At 43.4% G+C, this 18,166-nt stretch overlaps 1 protein-coding gene across 2 annotated transcripts in view; it reads left to right on the top strand.

The window, feature by feature from the left end:
* The window catches only part of UNC45B (unc-45 myosin chaperone B), an 89,879-nt gene that overhangs the window by 54,233 nt on the left and 17,480 nt on the right, over positions 1-18,166 (top strand). For both annotated transcript variants that reach the window (XM_085649639.1, XM_085649640.1), the window contains exons 10-16: positions 580-880; positions 2,168-2,262; positions 4,864-5,005; positions 7,002-7,142; positions 9,540-9,667; positions 11,083-11,149; positions 14,899-15,012. In XM_085649639.1, coding sequence (XP_085505765.1) covers positions 580-880; positions 2,168-2,262; positions 4,864-5,005; positions 7,002-7,142; positions 9,540-9,667; positions 11,083-11,149; positions 14,899-15,012 — 988 coding nt within the window. The remainder of the gene's footprint in view (positions 1-579; positions 881-2,167; positions 2,263-4,863; positions 5,006-7,001; positions 7,143-9,539; positions 9,668-11,082; positions 11,150-14,898; positions 15,013-18,166) is intronic.

Here is an 18,166-nt window from a genome sequence, read left to right as displayed (position 1 = left end):
TCTGTTCAGAACTATCAATTCAATTTATGGCTTATTGATCAACATATTCGGAAATTGTGATGCAATTCAAATCGATTTGCCTGAGTTAAAAAACAGATAGGGAAAGATCAACCTCATGGCCCCCAACCCTTTCTGGAGAGGGTTACACTTGTTCCTCAGAGCAAGACGGACAACAGAGAGCTCTTTTCTGTCTCAAAAGAAGTAAACTTCCAGAAGATTTTAAACTCTAGAAGAAAAGGCAAAATGTATGCACTAAAAAGGTGAAAGACAGTTAAGATTAATGTCAAAATTGCCAGAAACCATTTTAGGAGCAAAGAGTGAACAAAAAACAAGCTACAATAAGTTTGTCACTTTGAAAACTAATAGAAAGTCTTTTTTGTGGTAATATTGTATTTACATAAGGACATTGCAATAATGGACAGCAAGGGCAACATTGCTTCCTTCAGAAGGTACACAATCTGCAGCAGTGTTTCTTTTTATCTCACATCACCATTTGCCCCTAAATTCTTTGCCATTGTTTCCCTCTCAGAGCCCTGTGGTATTAAGACTGATAACATATTCCTTTGTTTTCTCCCGCAGGGGCAAATTTGACCCAAACAACATGGAAAAGAACCTGCACGCGATACAGACTGTCTCCGGCATCCTGCAGGGTCCCTTCGATGTTGGCAACAAGCTGCTGGGCATGCAGGGGGTTATGGAGATGATGGTGGCCCTTACCAGCTCTGAGAATGAGATTGACCAGCTGGTAGCAGTGGAGGCGCTGATCCACGCCTCCACCAAGCTGAGCCGAGCCACCTTCATTATCACCAACGGCGTGTCCATGCTGAAGGAGATCTATAAGAAAACCAAGAATGAGAAGATTAAAATCCGAGCACTGGTGGTGAGTTTTCCAGATCCTCAAAAGCCAATATCATTGATTAAGAGCCACAATCATTGAATCCTGATACAGTGGTTTTCATGGTGCTTCATGCTGCAGGGACGCAAAGCTTAATCCATCGATTATTTTAGACAAGGTCACTCTTTATACGTTGTAAAGCACAAGCACCTTGCTGATAAAACTAGTTATAGTTGTGCTTGTAGGGCTGCTCGAAGAACCTCGTGTAGGATTATAGGCCATTCAGATGAGTCACTTTTACAGATGTGAATCTGGGCCATTTTAATTGTGATCTAGTTTGTGTAGTGAGTACAGTGGCTCACTTTGTGACTTATCATCTATGATTTGTGAGAAGGGCACAGAGTGACTCTGTGGTAATTATTTAGGGACTGAAGGATAATATATGGGTTTGTGAGACAATCTTGGTGATCACAGGTATGGCTGTGGGGCCAGCCTGATGGCACAAAGGATATACTGTAAGACGGACTGCCTGGTTGCTCAGAGGGTGGATTGTGGAGTAAGTTTCATGGCTCTAGTGTAGATCCAGTGTGGACCTAATGTCTTAGTGGTAGGATTGCTGGTCGCAACTCTTATTTCCAGCATAGCAAGGGTTTCAGTCTCTGGTATGTTTGTGAGTTCCTCAAGGGTAAGCATGTGGACTAGTTGCCGCAGTATTAGTGTTGCAGGAGGTGATGGCTTCAGAAAGGTTGCAGGTGTTATTAGTACACTGCTCCAGTTGGAGGTGGGGGTCCTTGATGCTCAGGGGTAGTGTTGTAGGCCCCAGTGGCTCAGTGTCCACATTGCACGTTCTGGGTGCTCAGTGGCAGTGTTGCAGGCCCCAGTGGCTCAGTGGCTGTGTGCAGGGCACCAGTGGCTCAGCTGCAGTGCCACAGTTCCAAGTGGCTCAGTGTCAGATTTGCAGCAACAGTCGGCTCAGTGTCGCAGAACCTGGTGGCTCTGAGATACTATTTGGGGGGTCTGATAACTGAGTGGTAGCCCGAATTAGTATGTAACTAGGTTCCTGAACGACTCTAATATTTCAGTGGTGGTGTTACACACGAACAAGTAAAAGAGAGTATAATGTTATTACTTGGATCATTTGGCCCTTCTTTCCTGCTTTACACTGTTATTGAGGTGCATGAGTCCTGATCATTTGGTCACTAACCTAGATCCGATGGCCACAGAAATGGAACAGATAAAGTTGCATGTTTCTCTTTTTTTACTTTTTATTTTTTTTATTAGAGCTTGGTAAACAGAAAACATATAATGTGTCTCACACAATTTCTTTATCAGGGTCTGTGCAAGCTAGGCTCTGCTGGAGGCTCGGACTATGGTCTGCGGCAGTTTGCAGAAGGATCCACAGAGAAGCTGGCAAAGCAATGCAGGAAGTAAGTATGCATTGACCACAGTCCTGCCAGTGTTGTCTGCCATTTGTTCTTGTCTAAGAGCTTGAGGTGCAGCTTTGCCCTGTGATGGCAGGTAACGTTGTATCAATCCACCGCTCTACACATTTCAGTTGCAATCATTACACCTATGCTAAGCTGAAGTGTACAGACACTTCTCTATTCCAGGATCATTATAAGATTGGAAATTCTTCTAAAAAATTCCTGGTACAAGAACAGCTTTTCTCCTCCTGTGAGCCCATTGCCACTTCATAACATGACTCTAGATCTTTTCAAGACATGGCATGAAATCAGGTGAATCTTTCCATCAACGGGCAGCTTACAATAGTGCAGACTAGCCAGGCTCCCAACCTTACCCACAATCTTCATCATGGACATGTCATTTGGTCTGGTCAGAGCGCAGGGGTACTAGTGGGGCTCTGGCTGTGGGCTCGGGCACCATTCAAACCCAGCTTCCTCTTCAGGTGCACTGAGGAGTTCTGGTTTCAGGTGGCCGTGAGCTGGGCACATCAGTGTGTGTACTCAATAGGACTATTCATATTGCCCAAGACTAAATTGCCCCCTAGAAGTTCCACTCATGCTAATTCTGGACCTAGGCCTTCAGTAAGGGTTTGCTGGAAAACCTGGAACAGAATGACACCCCAGCAAGATACACAAACCATGGGGATTGGAATTTTTCCAGTGCAAAACTGAAACTGAATTAGCACACTCGCAGTGGGTATTAACAGCAGGAATCTGTGTTTGCACCCCAGTTCCTGTATGCTTATTACCCGCTCTAGGGCTTTCTGCCCTGCATATTATTCTGAACGTTTTACCTGTCGAAATGTGCACACAGATAAAGAAACAGGAGTATGGAATGGATGAAAGTTAACATACAACTTGTGAATCCCAGTTCGACTGTTTGCTCCTATTACTGGCCCAATCGGGAATTACTCGCCCCTTAGAGTGAGGGCCTTAGTGTCGTGGTCAGGAAAGGGTCCACATTGTAACCATTGATTGGCTGAGAGGCAGACTCTAAATTTGGAAAGTAAGTAAAGCTAAAGAACCTCACTCAGAGGATGGTGGCTGGCCTGCACTGACCTGGTAGACAACTGTCCACCATATCATGCCAGAGGTGGACATCTTTGTGGCAGCTCCGCTGATGGCACTGAAGCTTTGCCACGTGGGCACCATGGTGAATGCACCCTATTCGCAAAGATTTATGGGGCATATTATCAAGACAGGCGATAAAATTATCGCCGCTGCAGCGGCAGAAAACTGCCGCTAAAACGGCGATAATGGGCTTGATAATATGCTCTATGGAATTCCAATTGAAGCCCATGTTAGATGTGAAGGACATCCCCTCTTTGAACTAAACCTCTGATGGCACCAAGCAAAGCAAAGCAAGTGAGTCTAACGCTCCCTACTAGAGCTCCCTTGTCTCACCCATCAAGGCATCTATCCATTCATCCTTTCACCACTCCATCCACCATGCAACGCAGCATCCTTGCACCCTGGCGCACAGGTGCCTATACTGGTGCTAGGCTCCACTGAGTGCACCAGCACAGTGAGAGAGCAGGAATGCAACATATCTTAGCAGACATGGTGCATTGCACAATTTCAAATGATGATAAACTTGGCCCCACGGATGTTGTATACACAGACAACAGCTCTATGTTCTCTTTTAAACCAATACAGATTCCTGGACCCACCCATGATACAGCTTTCCATCTATGCCAGCTTGTTAGTTTGCCGATTTGACAGAATAGTCTTTTTGAGGCTATGACAGTAGTGAAAATGGATACTTGACTTTTTGGTGAAAAGCAAACAGGATAATCCCAGTTTTACAAATCCAAATCGGTTTATCTCTCATTTGGTGAATGACCAAAATGGTACAAAGCCAGCATGAAATATCACCAAAGCCAGTTTTGAATCCTGTGACTAGAATGAAAGAAATAACAAAAAGTCATAAAACATTCTTCAATTTCCAAAATAAAAGGAATAAGAAGGGAGTGGGGCAGACGATGCAGAGGAACAAAAAAGACAAATCCGGGGAAGAGAGAATGAGGGATAGTGAAAAAGATAGGTATAAAATGGGCCTTCTTAATTTTGATTTGCCAACCTAGTGCCTTTATGTTGAAAATATTATCGAAATAGATTAATCAGTTAGGGTTCGTCAGTGTCGCTTTCCCACAAGAATGAGTCTAGATCAAAAAATTTGTAAATATTGCATAAGAATTTGTGTTTTCCTTCTAAACAGTGTTATGAAAGAGTTGTCATCTCGTTGTCTTTGTTTACTGTAGATTTATGTACCTACAGTCTCACTTAATCAGTTTCCTTTGTGTTTTCCCGTTACCATAAGCGATGGAGATTTGTCATGACGTAGGTTATACAACAAGGCGTGTAAATAATGTTTGTATCTTATACTGTTTAATGATAAAAGAAGCTATGCCTCATATAGAGGGTATTGTTGAATGTATACGTCTGAACAAGGTGATCATTGAACCTGCACAATTCTTACGGCACACGTGGTTTATTTTGTAATGATGTATTTTGTAACCACTGTGTCTGAGGACTGACTATGCTCTTTCTCGCCTCCTTGCCTAGGTGGCTGTGTAATGCAGGCATTGACAATCGAACCAGGAAGTGGGCGGTAGAGGGGCTTGCTTACCTGACCCTGGATGCAGACGTCAAGGATGACTTTGTGGAGGATGAGCCAGCTCTGCAAGCCATGTTTGAGCTGTCCAAGGTAACTTTTGCATCACTCAACCTGCTTATATTAACAATGTTTTCAGATGTGTTTTACTCCAGCCTGTCGATATTGGATGCTTGCGGGACCTTGGTTGTGTATAAAGTCTCTACGCTTTTCTCTTCTTCTCCCTCAAGACACTGCTGCTGTAGTAATCTAGTAGTGTAAGAGATGCCTTTTTCATTACTATCAAACAAGTAGACACTACAAAGTTAATGGACCACAAATGTATTTAAAGACTATTCTTCCTTCTATGTAATTGTTCAGGATTTGCCTACTATCTTACTCTACATGTACATTTCTGATAGAGATTTCTAGCTGCAGATTCCTTCACCTTTTGAATATTCCCCAGGCGGATCTGGCCTGATTCCTCAGACTGGATCTGGAAATTTTTCAGCAGTACCTCTGCGTACCGGGAGGTGGCACCATAAGGCTCCACGCTTATGCTGTTCTGCTCCGAAAATGACATGTAAAGCTTATATAGGTGCTATTCTGCGCACTGATATCAGTTCCAGTTTTTTCTACATCACCAGGTGCGGTTCCGGAGCTACCTCTCATCGTTGTGAGACTTACCTCGATTCAAATTTTGCCTGCTTAATCCTGCAGGACTTTCTGGTTCGAGCCCATTTGCAGACCCGCCTCTGAATAGGTACTGCTTTGGTATCTATTCAAAAGGTGAGGAATCTACAGCTAGAAGTCTCTATAGAAAAAGTTATTTACCTTCGGTAATGCTCTTTCTGATAGAGATTATATCTTGCCGCAGATTCCTCACTGACCCTCTCTCCCTTTTCTGTGATTAGACTCACTTATTAATAAGATCCAATTTCTAAGAATCTGCACACTTGTCACAACCAATTTGCTATTGTACCTCTGGGATAAGACACAGTCTTGAAAGCAACTGACGTCAGCGAGGGAGTGGGGCAAATATAGCCACCGCATATCATTTCCGGAGCAGAACAGCGTCAGTGCAGAGTCGCACGACGCCACCTACCGGTGCACAGAGGTACTGCTGAAAAGTTTCCAGATGCATTCTGATGCCTAGAGAATATTCAGAATGTGAAGAATCTGCAGCTAGTTAGAGTCCATAAAGAGCGTTACCAAAGATAACATGCTCATCAGTCCATATGTATAGGGTAGCTAACTCACTCTATATTCATACACGTCACTCTTTATGTATATTTATATTTCTTACAAATGGTGAGCTAGAACAGATTTCTCAAATTAGTGATGATGCCGTGTTAGGGGCATATTTACAAGGAGGCGATAATAAATTATCGCCGCTTTAGCGGCCGTTTTCGGCCGAAAAGCGGCGATAATTTTATCGCCTAATTAGCAAGGTCACGCTAACGCGTGAAACCTTGCTTTAGCGTGGGGATTCCTAACGCCCAGCTTTGCATCTCTAATGAGATGCAAAGTGGGCGTTCCTGACCTAACATGACAGGAGAAATGTCGCTAAGTGACATTTCTCCTATCATCCAGCCCCACGCTATGAAGCATAGAGTCAGGAAAAGTAGCGATAACCCCTGTTATCGCTACTTTCCTTACGCCTGCTTCAGGACTGACTTAGCCATGATATCCTATGGAAGGTGGATATCATGGCTAAATTTGTGAGTCCCTATCAACAAGCTAACGTGAGATTATTGCTGGGTTTCCAGCGATAATCTCACGTTAGGCAGCTAGCGTGAGGATTTTTATCGCTGAGGAGATAAGCGTTGCTAATAGCACGCTATCTCAGTGATAAAAATCCACGTTACCCGGCGATAATTATCCTCCCGCTAAGAGCGCTGAGCGATAATTATCGCCGGTTGTTGCTGATATGCCCCTTGGTGAGATGATTTACTCTCATACAGTCCCACTGTAAGAAAATAATTTATAACAAAACAATAAAGCGAAAAGGGTGTCACAGTGGATGCTTAACAACTTCGTAATCGAATCCTGGAGAAGCAAAACAAATTCTTCATTTGTATTTATCTACTAATCTGTTCTTGATTTTCAGTCAAGCGATAAGACGGTCCTGTATGCTGTCGCTTCGACCCTAGTGAACTGCACCAACAGCTACGATGTGAAAGAGATCATTCCTGAGCTGGTACAGCTGGCCAAGTTCTCAAAACAGCATGTGCCCGAAGAGCATCCCAAGGTAGGCCTTGCCCATTGTTGATTGAGGTCTAATGAGATAGGAAAAGCCAGTTTCACACCAGTAACAAGAAGAAAGTGGTACCCTTGAGCAAGAAAACATCGAATCATAATAATCACATTCAGTTACTTTAAAAAAACAGGACATCTAGATGGAGAAGCACAGGTGTGTGAAGGACATGGACCAGGCCTCTCCAATGAGTGGCTCATGAGCCACTGGTAGCTCTTTAGCTTCCTATAAGTAGCTCTCCTTTGTGCAGCCCATCCTCAAAAAATAAGAAGCTTTAGCTTGGCTGAATTAATATACATGTACCGTAAGTGAAAAGTACATATTACAGATGTAAATATGTGTATTTTCGGATCGCATTAGCTAATATTTGGAGAAAAATGGTTGAATTTCCAAAATATATGTAAAACTGATATATGAGCCATAAAACGTGCAGCTTATTGTTACTTACTGACAGCCAAGGGCACTGCACCTAGGGCTGTTAAGTATTACTCAGTATTACTCACATTGACAGGGCCTTTTCTGCATTACTGATGACAACCATTCATGATGATCTGAGGTGACCACTGTTCGTAATCCTGCATACGGTGTCCACTAATGTAATCCCGCCTGAAGTGGTCAGTATTACAACACTGTCTGTTGGCTCAGTGGACAAATGTGTCCACTGCAGGTGCCTGTGTTTGACTTCATGGTCACAGGTTCAAATCCTGGTCGGTCCACTCATCCTTTCAGTCACCTGAGGCCGATAAAATGGGTATAAATAAACATCTGTTAATCAGCGCTACAATTTCTACAGGTGAACGTGGGCTTTACTAATACTTATGTTAATAATATTAGTAGCTAAGGAGGATTTTCATTGGCCATAAGTAGCTCTTTTTACAGAAAATTTGGAGAACCCTGCCACAGACAATAAACCCATCCGAGAAACATTTTCAGAATTTTCCTCTCTGTCAATGAAGCTGGTAATTAAGCTTATTGAAGCCACGAATATTGGGCTCCTACTTATCCTTGCCCTTCTAGTCATCTGTCCCAAGGACATCTTACCACGCTCCTAAATAACATCCTCAAATCTGAATACTTTCCTACAACTTGGAAAATGGCATCAATTATATCTTTAATAAAGAAACCCTCATTAAACCCCTTGGAAGTTAATAGTTATTGCCCTATCTCACTACTTCAGTTTCCTGCCAAAATAGCTGAGAAAGCTATGAATACAGAATTGTCATCTTTCCTCACGACTGCCAAACTGCTCGATTCCTCTCAGCATGGTTCTCGTGGTAGTCACAGCACGGAATCTGCTTTGATTGTAGCTACCGAGGGGAACAGCGAGATCATTGAAAGCTGCCCTCATTTTCTTAGGTTTGTCTGCAGCTTTTGACACTGTCAACCATAAAGTATTGCTAACCCGCTTGGAGAGTATTGGAATCAGTAATGCCGCCCTGACTACGTGAGGGTATTTTCTAGCGGGACAAGAACAATTAGTTACTCTCTGTTATTTTTTTCTCTAAGCCATTCTCTTTTCCGTGTGGGGCCCTCAGGGCTCAGCATTACGCCTCACACTGTTTAATGTCTATGTTAACCCTGGCAAAACTCATATGGTCTTTTGGTTTCTCCATAGTGTCCTATGCTGATGACACCAAGATAGTGGGTTCCATTTTCACTGACCTACCTGAGGTAGCCACACACTTCTGTAACGGTTTGCAGGAGGTGAGAAAATGGATCAACAAAAACTGTTTTAAACTCAATTGAGGGAAAACAGCGGTCCTGCTATTTGGTTGCGCCACCTCATTCTGGTCCTTCATGTGGCGGCAGCAGGATCTAGGAAACTTGGCCTCCCTGGTCAGGAAAGTTAGAAACCTTGAAGTCTATTTTGATGACAAGCTCGCCTCTGCAGAACATTAGTCAAGTCACTTTGACATGTTTCTGTCTATTGAATCCCTGAGGAAAGTTTTCCTTATATCCCTTTTGAACCCAGGAAAAGGATAATTGTAGCCCTTCTACTATCTAGAGTTGATTACTGTAATACTTTACATATGGGCTTACAATAGCGACTGCTCAACAAACTTCAAATTTTGCAAATGCCACTGGCCCGCTGCTACTAAACCTCCCTAAATTTCAGTCCGCCTCTCAGGCAACTGTTGATCCACATTGGCTGGAGGTGAAAAAACGAATCCCCTTTAAGGCTCCTTGTGTGACTCATAAAGCTTAGCATGACTCTGGACCGGAATACTTAAAGTCAGGGTTTTGCTGGTATGCTCCCAACAAAACATTATGCTCTGCCTTTTCCAAGAACATAAGGGTCCCAATGTTTAAAAAAGATATTTCTCCTCGCACATAACACATGCATCTAACCCCTGCTGCCAAGTATTAACAGATGTATCCTACCTTTCTCAGGACAAGAAAGACTTTGTGTCGAAGCGAGTGAAGCGATTGCTCAAGTCAGGCGTGACTTCTGCGCTCACGTGCATGGTGAAAGCAGACAGTGCCATCCTCACCGATGCAACTAAGGAGCTCTTAGCAAGGTAACTATCGAACCAATATAAGATAAAAGCCAGGTTGCATTGCCTCTGTATGACTGTTATTCTGAAGATTTACACACAACCTTTACTGTGTAGAAAAGAGGATAGCTCTCTCCGCTTTCTTTCCTAGTTGACCCATTGTCCATTGAAACAGGACTCTGTTGAGTCATTATGTAGCAATCGAGAGGTGGCTAACTATTGTAGGACTTTCTGTCCTGTTATTGTAGCACAATATCACTAGAAGCGGCCTGGAGTGGTATTCCCGGAGATATACCTCATGGGCTAATCTAACTTGTCCTGTATCTCCAGGCCCCAAATTACCAAATCCATAAACGCTGGACCTGGCAATCCCAGTCTGCACACTATGGACCTGGTAATCCCAGTCTGCACACTATGGACCTGGTAATCCCAGTCTGCACACTATGGACCTGGTAATCCCTGTCTGCACACTATGGACCTGGTAGTCCCAGTCTGCACACTATGGCCCTGGTAATCCCAGGTCTGCACACTATGGACCTGGAAATTCTGGGTGTGAAGGCACTGGACCGAGTCCGATTTGAGTGCTACAGGAGCTGTGGGTAACTGCTGCACCCAGCCCTCTCCTTCCCTGGTCCTGAACATTCAGGGGAGCTCCCAGCTTCTCACCTACCTGCCACCCCTGCCATACACATCACTGGCCTCCACAAAGCCCTCACACCCATTTAACTCCCGCTCCGAGCAAGTAGTAAATGTTAGTGGATTTGGGCCGTTAGTTACTCTGTAAGGGGGGAAACATCTGGACTTGAATGCGGAATTCCAGGATCTCCATTTTCTTCCCCGTTATGGGTGAAATAACTAATAAACAGAAGAGTCTGCCAACCCCAACCCCAGCAGTATCCCCCATCTAAATCCAGTGGTCTCTTAAATACGTCCACAGTGTACTTCTGTCACACAGTAGTCAGACTGTACATCCTGAACATGGTGTAAACAGGAGTTTGTGCAGGGATCATATTAGTGTTTCCATGATAATTATTGCACACATGCAGTTCCTCTCACATGAGGAAATATTTGTGAAATACATTTGGGAAAAATACCCGGAAAAATGCAGATTTTCGTTCATAAATATCGAATCTGCATTTTATGCATCTTTCCTAGGGCGATCTGTAATTCAACCAGTAAAGCCCTTACCCAGGAGTAATGGTATGAAAGCGACTTTATACATTAAGCACCACGCCTCCAGGCACTATGGCTAAACTATGTCAGAATGCAAAGCGAAGCACTCAGAAAGCTTCTCAAATGTTCAGGGACTTGAATATGCACTCAGTCAAAATGTTTATGATCTATATGAAGCAGATAATGTATAGTAGGAGCAAGACGCTATTCCGCATAATATTTGTTGAACAAATAAGCTGCTTATCTTATGTTGTTTTCCATTTTAGAGTATTCCTTGCTTTATGTGATGATCCAAAGGACCGAGGCATTATTGTGGCACAAGGAGGTGGAAAGGTAAAAAAATAAGACATGTAAATTAAACCTTGGGAATAAAAATTCCATGTAACCTTTACCTGTATACGCACATGTAAACTATTATTTTCAATGGTAGTACTGGCTTTAAACACAAGAAGGTAGTGTTTAACATATTAAAAAAACACAAAGAGCTTTTATGAGCCTATAATTATGTCACTTTGGATGCTAAATTCAATACTGGTGCACTGAAAAGTAAAAACCTTCTTTAAATAGTGTCTGATCTTATCATACCTCCAAGGACCAATAAGAACAAACAATGACCAAAGGAAATGTGTAACAAAATAAGTGAAACTTTAGTTAATAAAACTGAGTTGAAAGGAAGCATTCGGGCGATTATTAAACTCAATGCCTCCTCAAATGAGTTGTTCAAAAAATCTAGTCAAATACCAACGGAATAAATAGAATAATCTAACATTTCTGGTCTGTTACCACATGTATCTACGTTTCACTTTCAAGAATTCTGTCTTGAATACACATGGAGCCTTCCTTATAGGCAACACTCTTACAGTGGACAAAGAGTATGATACTTCACCCAGGTGTGTTTGGCTAGTGTCCCAGTTCAGTTTAGCCCTATTATTATGAACTTAATCAATGTCTCTCCACGCAGGAAATCATCCACCATAAGCCAGTAAAGCTATTATGACACCATTACTAAAAATACCTCACTACATCCTTTACACGAGGTAGAACCTTTGACGGTCTCTACGTGCAAGCATAATCCTTGATAGAGGAGTTTGTGTTTGATTGCAATAGCAGCTGGAGTTGCAAAGAATTATTGGGCCCAGATTTACTTAAAAGTAAGGCAACGCCGCGCAGCAACTTCCAGTACAACAACTATGCTTTAATTCTTTCAAAACTTTTTCTGCTTCGCGTGTGTGCTGTACAGTGCAGCACGCATGCAAGGTAGAAAAGCAAGGAGAAATAAAAAAATGTCTTCTTGCAGTGTCTGCCTCAAAGAGGTATATAATATTTGGTGCAAATGCATGGGACTTGTGTCACAAACTATGGGGCATATTTACAAGCCTCTATCGCCACCACAAAGTCACTTTCAGTGACGTGATGGCGATAGGGGTTTTGCCTTATTTACAAGGCAGCGTTAAACCACTTAACGTGGCTTAACGCTACCTTGTAAATAAGGCACCCTTTCACTCTGTACTTAGCGTGCAAGGGGAGGGCAATGGGTGTTGCGGTGGGTGTTTCACCTCAACACCCATTGATTTTGAGGCTGCCCCTATTTATACGGGCAGCGTAAATAGAGGCAGCGCAAAAATTAGAACCAGGAAAATCCTGGTCATAAACAGGTAAAACGAGGAGAAATGCTTCATCTCTCCTCTTTTTTGCTGTTTCCATGTGTGCTGCATTGTGCAGCACCCATAGAAACAGCAAATTGCCATTGTGTGTTCCTGCACATATCAATAATAAAAAAGAAAGTACATTTTGCAACTTCTATGTGCGCTGCATTAAGCAGCACACATAACAGTTACAAAACGTCATTTAAAGATTGTTTCTGTGCAGGAAGGGACACCTTCCTGCACATAAAGAATCTTCCTCTTAATGCAGACACCCTTGCACTATGGTGCAAGGGTGCCGGCGTTGGCGCTAGGCTGCTAAGTTTAGCGCCAGCGCAGGGGGAAACGCAGGGCTGCACCCTAGTGTTGTAAATATGGTGCAGCCCTTCGTTTCTTAAGTGGCTCTGTGCGACATTAAGCCAGGAAGGCTAACGTCAAACTCCGTCATTTCAATGTAAATATGCCCCTAGGAGTGGTTGCATAGAAACGCCCATGCACCACCCATGGAAAACCAACCAGGCGCAAAGCGTTAGTAAATCTGCCTCTTGATGAGGCTCAATCTGGTTCCCGCCCTTGCCATGGCCTGAGCAGTATTGGATGGTATAGATTCAGGTCAAGTGATGGCCAATGGTAATTACCTGGCAGTCTTGGTGGCCTTCAGCACAGTGGATTATTACATTCACCTTGTAAACCAGAAGACAGAAATGGGGTGAGTGGGACCAGACAATGAGTTATCATTGTGCCACTAGTTCTTAGCTGATTTATAATGGACAGTTAATATGGCATAATTTCTGAATGAATCAAAGGATCTAAATTGTGGGATGCCATGGGCTTTCCCTTGTCACCTAGTTTAACCGACAATTACTTACGCCGTCTCTTAGATTTGATGAGAGCCAAGAATCTTACACTGATGACACGCGGCTTTGGTAAAAATCCAACCCGAAAAAAATCCATTATGATTAACTTCAAGAATGTCTCAAACAAAATAAAGCATGGATGACCGCCTCCCGGCTCTAGCTGAATGGAGCCAAAGCTGAAATGATCCTTTTTGGTCTTAAAAGCCAGCAGGCTTTGTTCTGACATTGCTGGGTCTGATATTATTCGCCCGGGACAATGTGAGGAAACTGGGAGTGGAAGAGGAGATCATCATTTCCTTCCAGCTTTTTCCATTGACTATCTCAACAGTCTAGATGCTGCTATCTCCACATGTCTTGTTAATAAACTTCAGCTGTACCACAGTCCACTTTAGGGTTGCTTTGGGCATTTATATGTATGAATAAATCTCCCATGGAGAGGCCAGATTAGATTAAAAGTCTTACATGCGGTGCACAAAACCTTCAATAGGACAGGATGAGGTTGTATGATGCCAAAATTCCACCCAAGAATAATATGTGAGGCAGGAGAAATGGAAGTCAGAAGTTTCTTTGTTTTACAGACCAAATACAATGAACACACTCCCAGATAATATTAGCAAGACCAACCCATGACCTTACATTTTGTTCCTCTTTGAAAACCATTCTTTCATTGATTAGTTCACTAATCCAGCTGCCCTTCCTTATTTAAAAAAAAATCAGCGCCACAATGCCAAGAGACTATATCATAATGTGCACTGTGTCAATGTAATCGGTCCATCTATTAATTCATCCTACTCTGAAAAAGCTTTCGGCACTAGTATCAGGTTTATCATCTCACAACTGTGAGCCATTCCCTTCTGGGAACTTGGGTTCTTTATGGGACTGCTTCACCCATCTTTGGTATAAGATCCATGGACTCACCTCACTACTTGGCCTTCTATGAAGGTGGTTCAGACAATCAGTGTTCACAAGTTGCACACCCCGCCTCACTGGAGACTAGACTTAAACCTGGTCATCAACCCCCCTTGCTTCTTATTACTCCTTCTCCTTGATGTTTGGTGCCAGGTTTGGCAGAGATCTTACCCAGGGGTTGGTCTAAGGTTTCTGCAATCTTATTAAGTATTTTGGCGATTGAAATGACCACTTCACTCCATACGCATAGAGGCAATGAGTGGCTTTTCCTTAAAAGAGAAAACACCCCAATCCCTTAAAGGAGGAATCCACTCCAGCATTCAACTATTGGAGCATACAAGGTTATCCAGAGGAGACAGCACAAGCTCCCTGGGTCTGTAATAAGTCAACATATTACCAAGAGGAGAGTATCACCAGAACAGCCTGCAATAGGATGTAGCAAACCTAAGAAAATCATGTCTTCCTTCTATTTGAAATGGCACCATCACTGACATCTTTAGTGGAGGGACTATTGATTGTACAGGAAGCATTGAAGTTTCCTACATCCTTTCCCTCCATTTATTAAGTAGGGCTGTGACAATGGAAGATATAGCCTGTAATAGAAAATGCTAATGCTTCAGGCGCTTCTATGCGATTGTCATTAACCTTGATCACCTATTGTGTCTTCTTCCAGGCTCTCATACCCCTGGCCCTCGAGGGCACTGATATTGGAAAAGCAAAAGCCGGTCATGCTCTGGCCAGAATTGCTGCAGTTTCAAATCCGGATATTGCATTCCCTGGCGAGAGGGTAGGTTTCCTTATGTAAAATGTCTTTGTGCTTTCTCAAACCTCATAAGAGTGTCTGTGCCCCACTTTCAGTCCATCTAGAGCTTTACAAGAAGTGAAGGTATACTTACCATACGTCATTTATGCTCCAGAAATAGAGCAATGTTTTTTGTGTGAAATTGTCAACTCAAGAAATAACTCCCCTCCCATGATCCCATCAAACCGCAGAAATTAAAAGCTGTGTATCCTTGCACAAAATCCATGAGCCACCATAGGTGAAATGTTCAATATGCCCATGTCAGGCCTTCTAAGCTATCCTTCTCCTAGGGCTAGCTGTACAAATCTTTTTTGTAACGGCAAATCCTTTGATTTGAAAAATCACAGGGTTTGTGACCAGGGGTCTTCCCCCCCCCCAATTGCAAGTCAGAAAAGCATTTCTAACTAACAAAATGGGTTTCCCGACCCCTATCTAATTCCTGTTAGGAATAAATTGAAAGGGGCAATTTGGTGTCCTATGATTTCACAATTGTGGTAGCATCACATTGAGTACCTACACCTCAAAAGAGGTGGCAACTGGTAAAGGAGAAGTTCTCCCTTTGGGACAACTATCCCTTTGTGAATGGTGTTGACAGCAGGGCCGGACTGGGAACCAAAACCAGCCCTGGCAAAATGCTCGGGAGGCCCCCCGAGGTTTGGGGGTGCGGTGGAGCTGTTTGCCAGGGCTGGTGTCGGCAGATTCTGTTACAGGGGCCGATATTGCAGCTATGCTGCAAAAACGGCTCTGTAAGAAAAACGCCCCCCCAGGGGCCCAAAACCGGCCCCCACCCTAGCGGCCCACCGGGGAAATGCCCGGTGCCCGCTACAGCCAGTCCTGCCCTGCTTGACAGGCTTCGGGCAGTAAGTAATGGGCCAGGTGACAATTCGCTGCTTTTCACAATATCTTCCTAAGCAGGAAACATTTTTTTAAAAGCAGCACCAGTGGATTTCAATAACACGGGCTGTTTTGAAAAATTGTTTCCTATTTGAAAATACAAACACAAGAATTTTGGTCTAGTGTACCTTGCAGGCCACCATCTGAGTGGTTGTAACCAATCATAGGGGGCCGCAAATAGTGACCTGCTTAATTAACATTCATTAGGGAGGTCACTCTGCGACCCCGTGTGACTAGAGATTTTGCACAGTGGCCTATTAGTACATGGACCGCAGCGCAAAACTAAAGACTGGTCGCAAAAGTCAGTGCACGGCTTTCAACCCCTGTTTTCAGCCCGTCTATTAGTACATCAGGACCTTGGTCTCTTATGCCGTTTATGCTCTTGGTTTTCTCCATTAACATTTCGTAGGTTAAAAGCATCAGCAGATCCTAATGGTATTGGAAACATATTCACATTTGAAAAATACTGTGAACCAAATTGTCCTATGTTGGAGATTCAGCCCGGAAGACAATCAGACTGAAGATAACATATTCTATAGAACATAATCAAAGTGCCTTAAGTAACGAATCCACTGTTTGCACTGGCCCAGTTGTAATCCGCCCACCATATTTATTGATTGCAGCCATCTCAATAGTTATTGTGGCTGGTGCAACTTTGTGAAAGATAACTGTGACCTGAGGTGGAACCATTAGTGCCTTTTTATTCTTCAAAGGCATAGCCCCATAGTAGGGTTTGCCACTGAAAAATAAAAAATGAGTTCAAATACACTATTGTCATTGATGCAGTGGGAATGTTTGCCTTGCGTACATCGAGCCAAGTTTGTCTACTTTCTGCCAAATGTTCGAAGATTGAATAACCGGTATCTTATAAAAAGTCTTCGGATTAAACTTTATTTGATTCGTTTCTGTGTTATTTCATGTGTATGGCACTGTGTACTGCCCCGGTGACCACCTTGGAATGTACTTAACAAGTTTAATTAGCCAGACTGACCTCTAACAGGCTGATCCCTCTAAAAGGAAGGCAGATTTAAAAAAAGAATAAGTCACATATCTGATTTTGTATGAAATGCTGATAACTGTTATCAAATTATTAATCTCTTTATTAGATGGGTATCCCAGGTGAGGTTAAAAACAAAGAGGGATGTCCAATAAGTGCTATGACCAGTGGTGGCTCTTCCTCTAAGGCGGAAGAGCGTCGCCCCACTCTTTTCAGCAGGAGAAATAAAATGATAATAACTTCATGTTATTATCTTTTTATTTTTCCCTGCTGAGGCAGCTTTGTGGGCAAGGCGGGGCTGCTCTGCTCACAGACCAGGGGTAGAGTGGTGTGCACTATGTAAGTGCGCATGAGGTTTTGGCCGGCTGTCTTGGGCCGGACAAACAGTCATACGCACTTAGCATGTTCTCCAACCAGGCTGTATTAGGCGCTCAGATGGAGTCTATGGACCTGTGCATGTCCTCCACCCAGGCTGTAATAAAGCCTTGGTGAAGAACATGCACTGGCCCATAGACTCCATCTGATCCCCGAACCACCGCACTCAGACCAATCACAAAGCTGCTGACAGCAGCTTTGTAATTGGCTTAGGGGAGCCTGTGTGCTTCCTGTTTATTTTACTACACCCCCCTGCTCCGCCACCCTTGATCCCTGCAAGCCGCCACTGGCTATGACTCAAACATCCTCCTTATTTACCAACAAGTTTGGTCTTTCGACATATGGCTCAGAGGCCTTCCTCAGGGTTGAGTTAGTTTATCTATCTAGTTGCTATGTGAATTCATGCATAAAGGGCCCCAATAGAGAATTCATTAAGGGCCACATTTACGACCTGCCGATTAGCGAGTCACAATCTGTGACTCGCTAATTGGGATGCACAACAGTATCTGAGACATTGTTTGCGATTTCCAATGGAGTCGCAAATTGCATGCCTTATGCATATTAATGAGCCTGTCGCAATTTGCGACCCCATTGGGAATGGCTGGCACTCCCAGGGATGGTGGCCTGCTGGGGTCAGCAGATCTCCATGTCTGGGACTGCTTTTAAATAAAGCAGTTTTTTTTAAATGCGGCCCGTTTTCCTTAAAGGAAAACTGGATGCATTTAAAAAATAAAATTGAATCTTTTCAGTTTCATTTTTTAAGGGCAGGCAGTGGTCCCTAGGCAAATTGATTTGCAACTCGCAAAATAGGATTAGTACATGGGCCACAGGTTTTTTGCGGGCGCAAATGGGTCTAAAACCCATTTGCACATG

This window comes from Triturus cristatus, chromosome 3_2, assembly GCF_964204655.1.
Source record: "Triturus cristatus chromosome 3_2, aTriCri1.1, whole genome shotgun sequence".
Classification (NCBI taxonomy): Eukaryota; Metazoa; Chordata; class Amphibia; order Caudata; family Salamandridae; genus Triturus; species Triturus cristatus.
The sequence above is the reverse complement of the archived record's forward strand: the minus strand, read 5'-3'. Positions and strand labels throughout refer to the sequence as shown.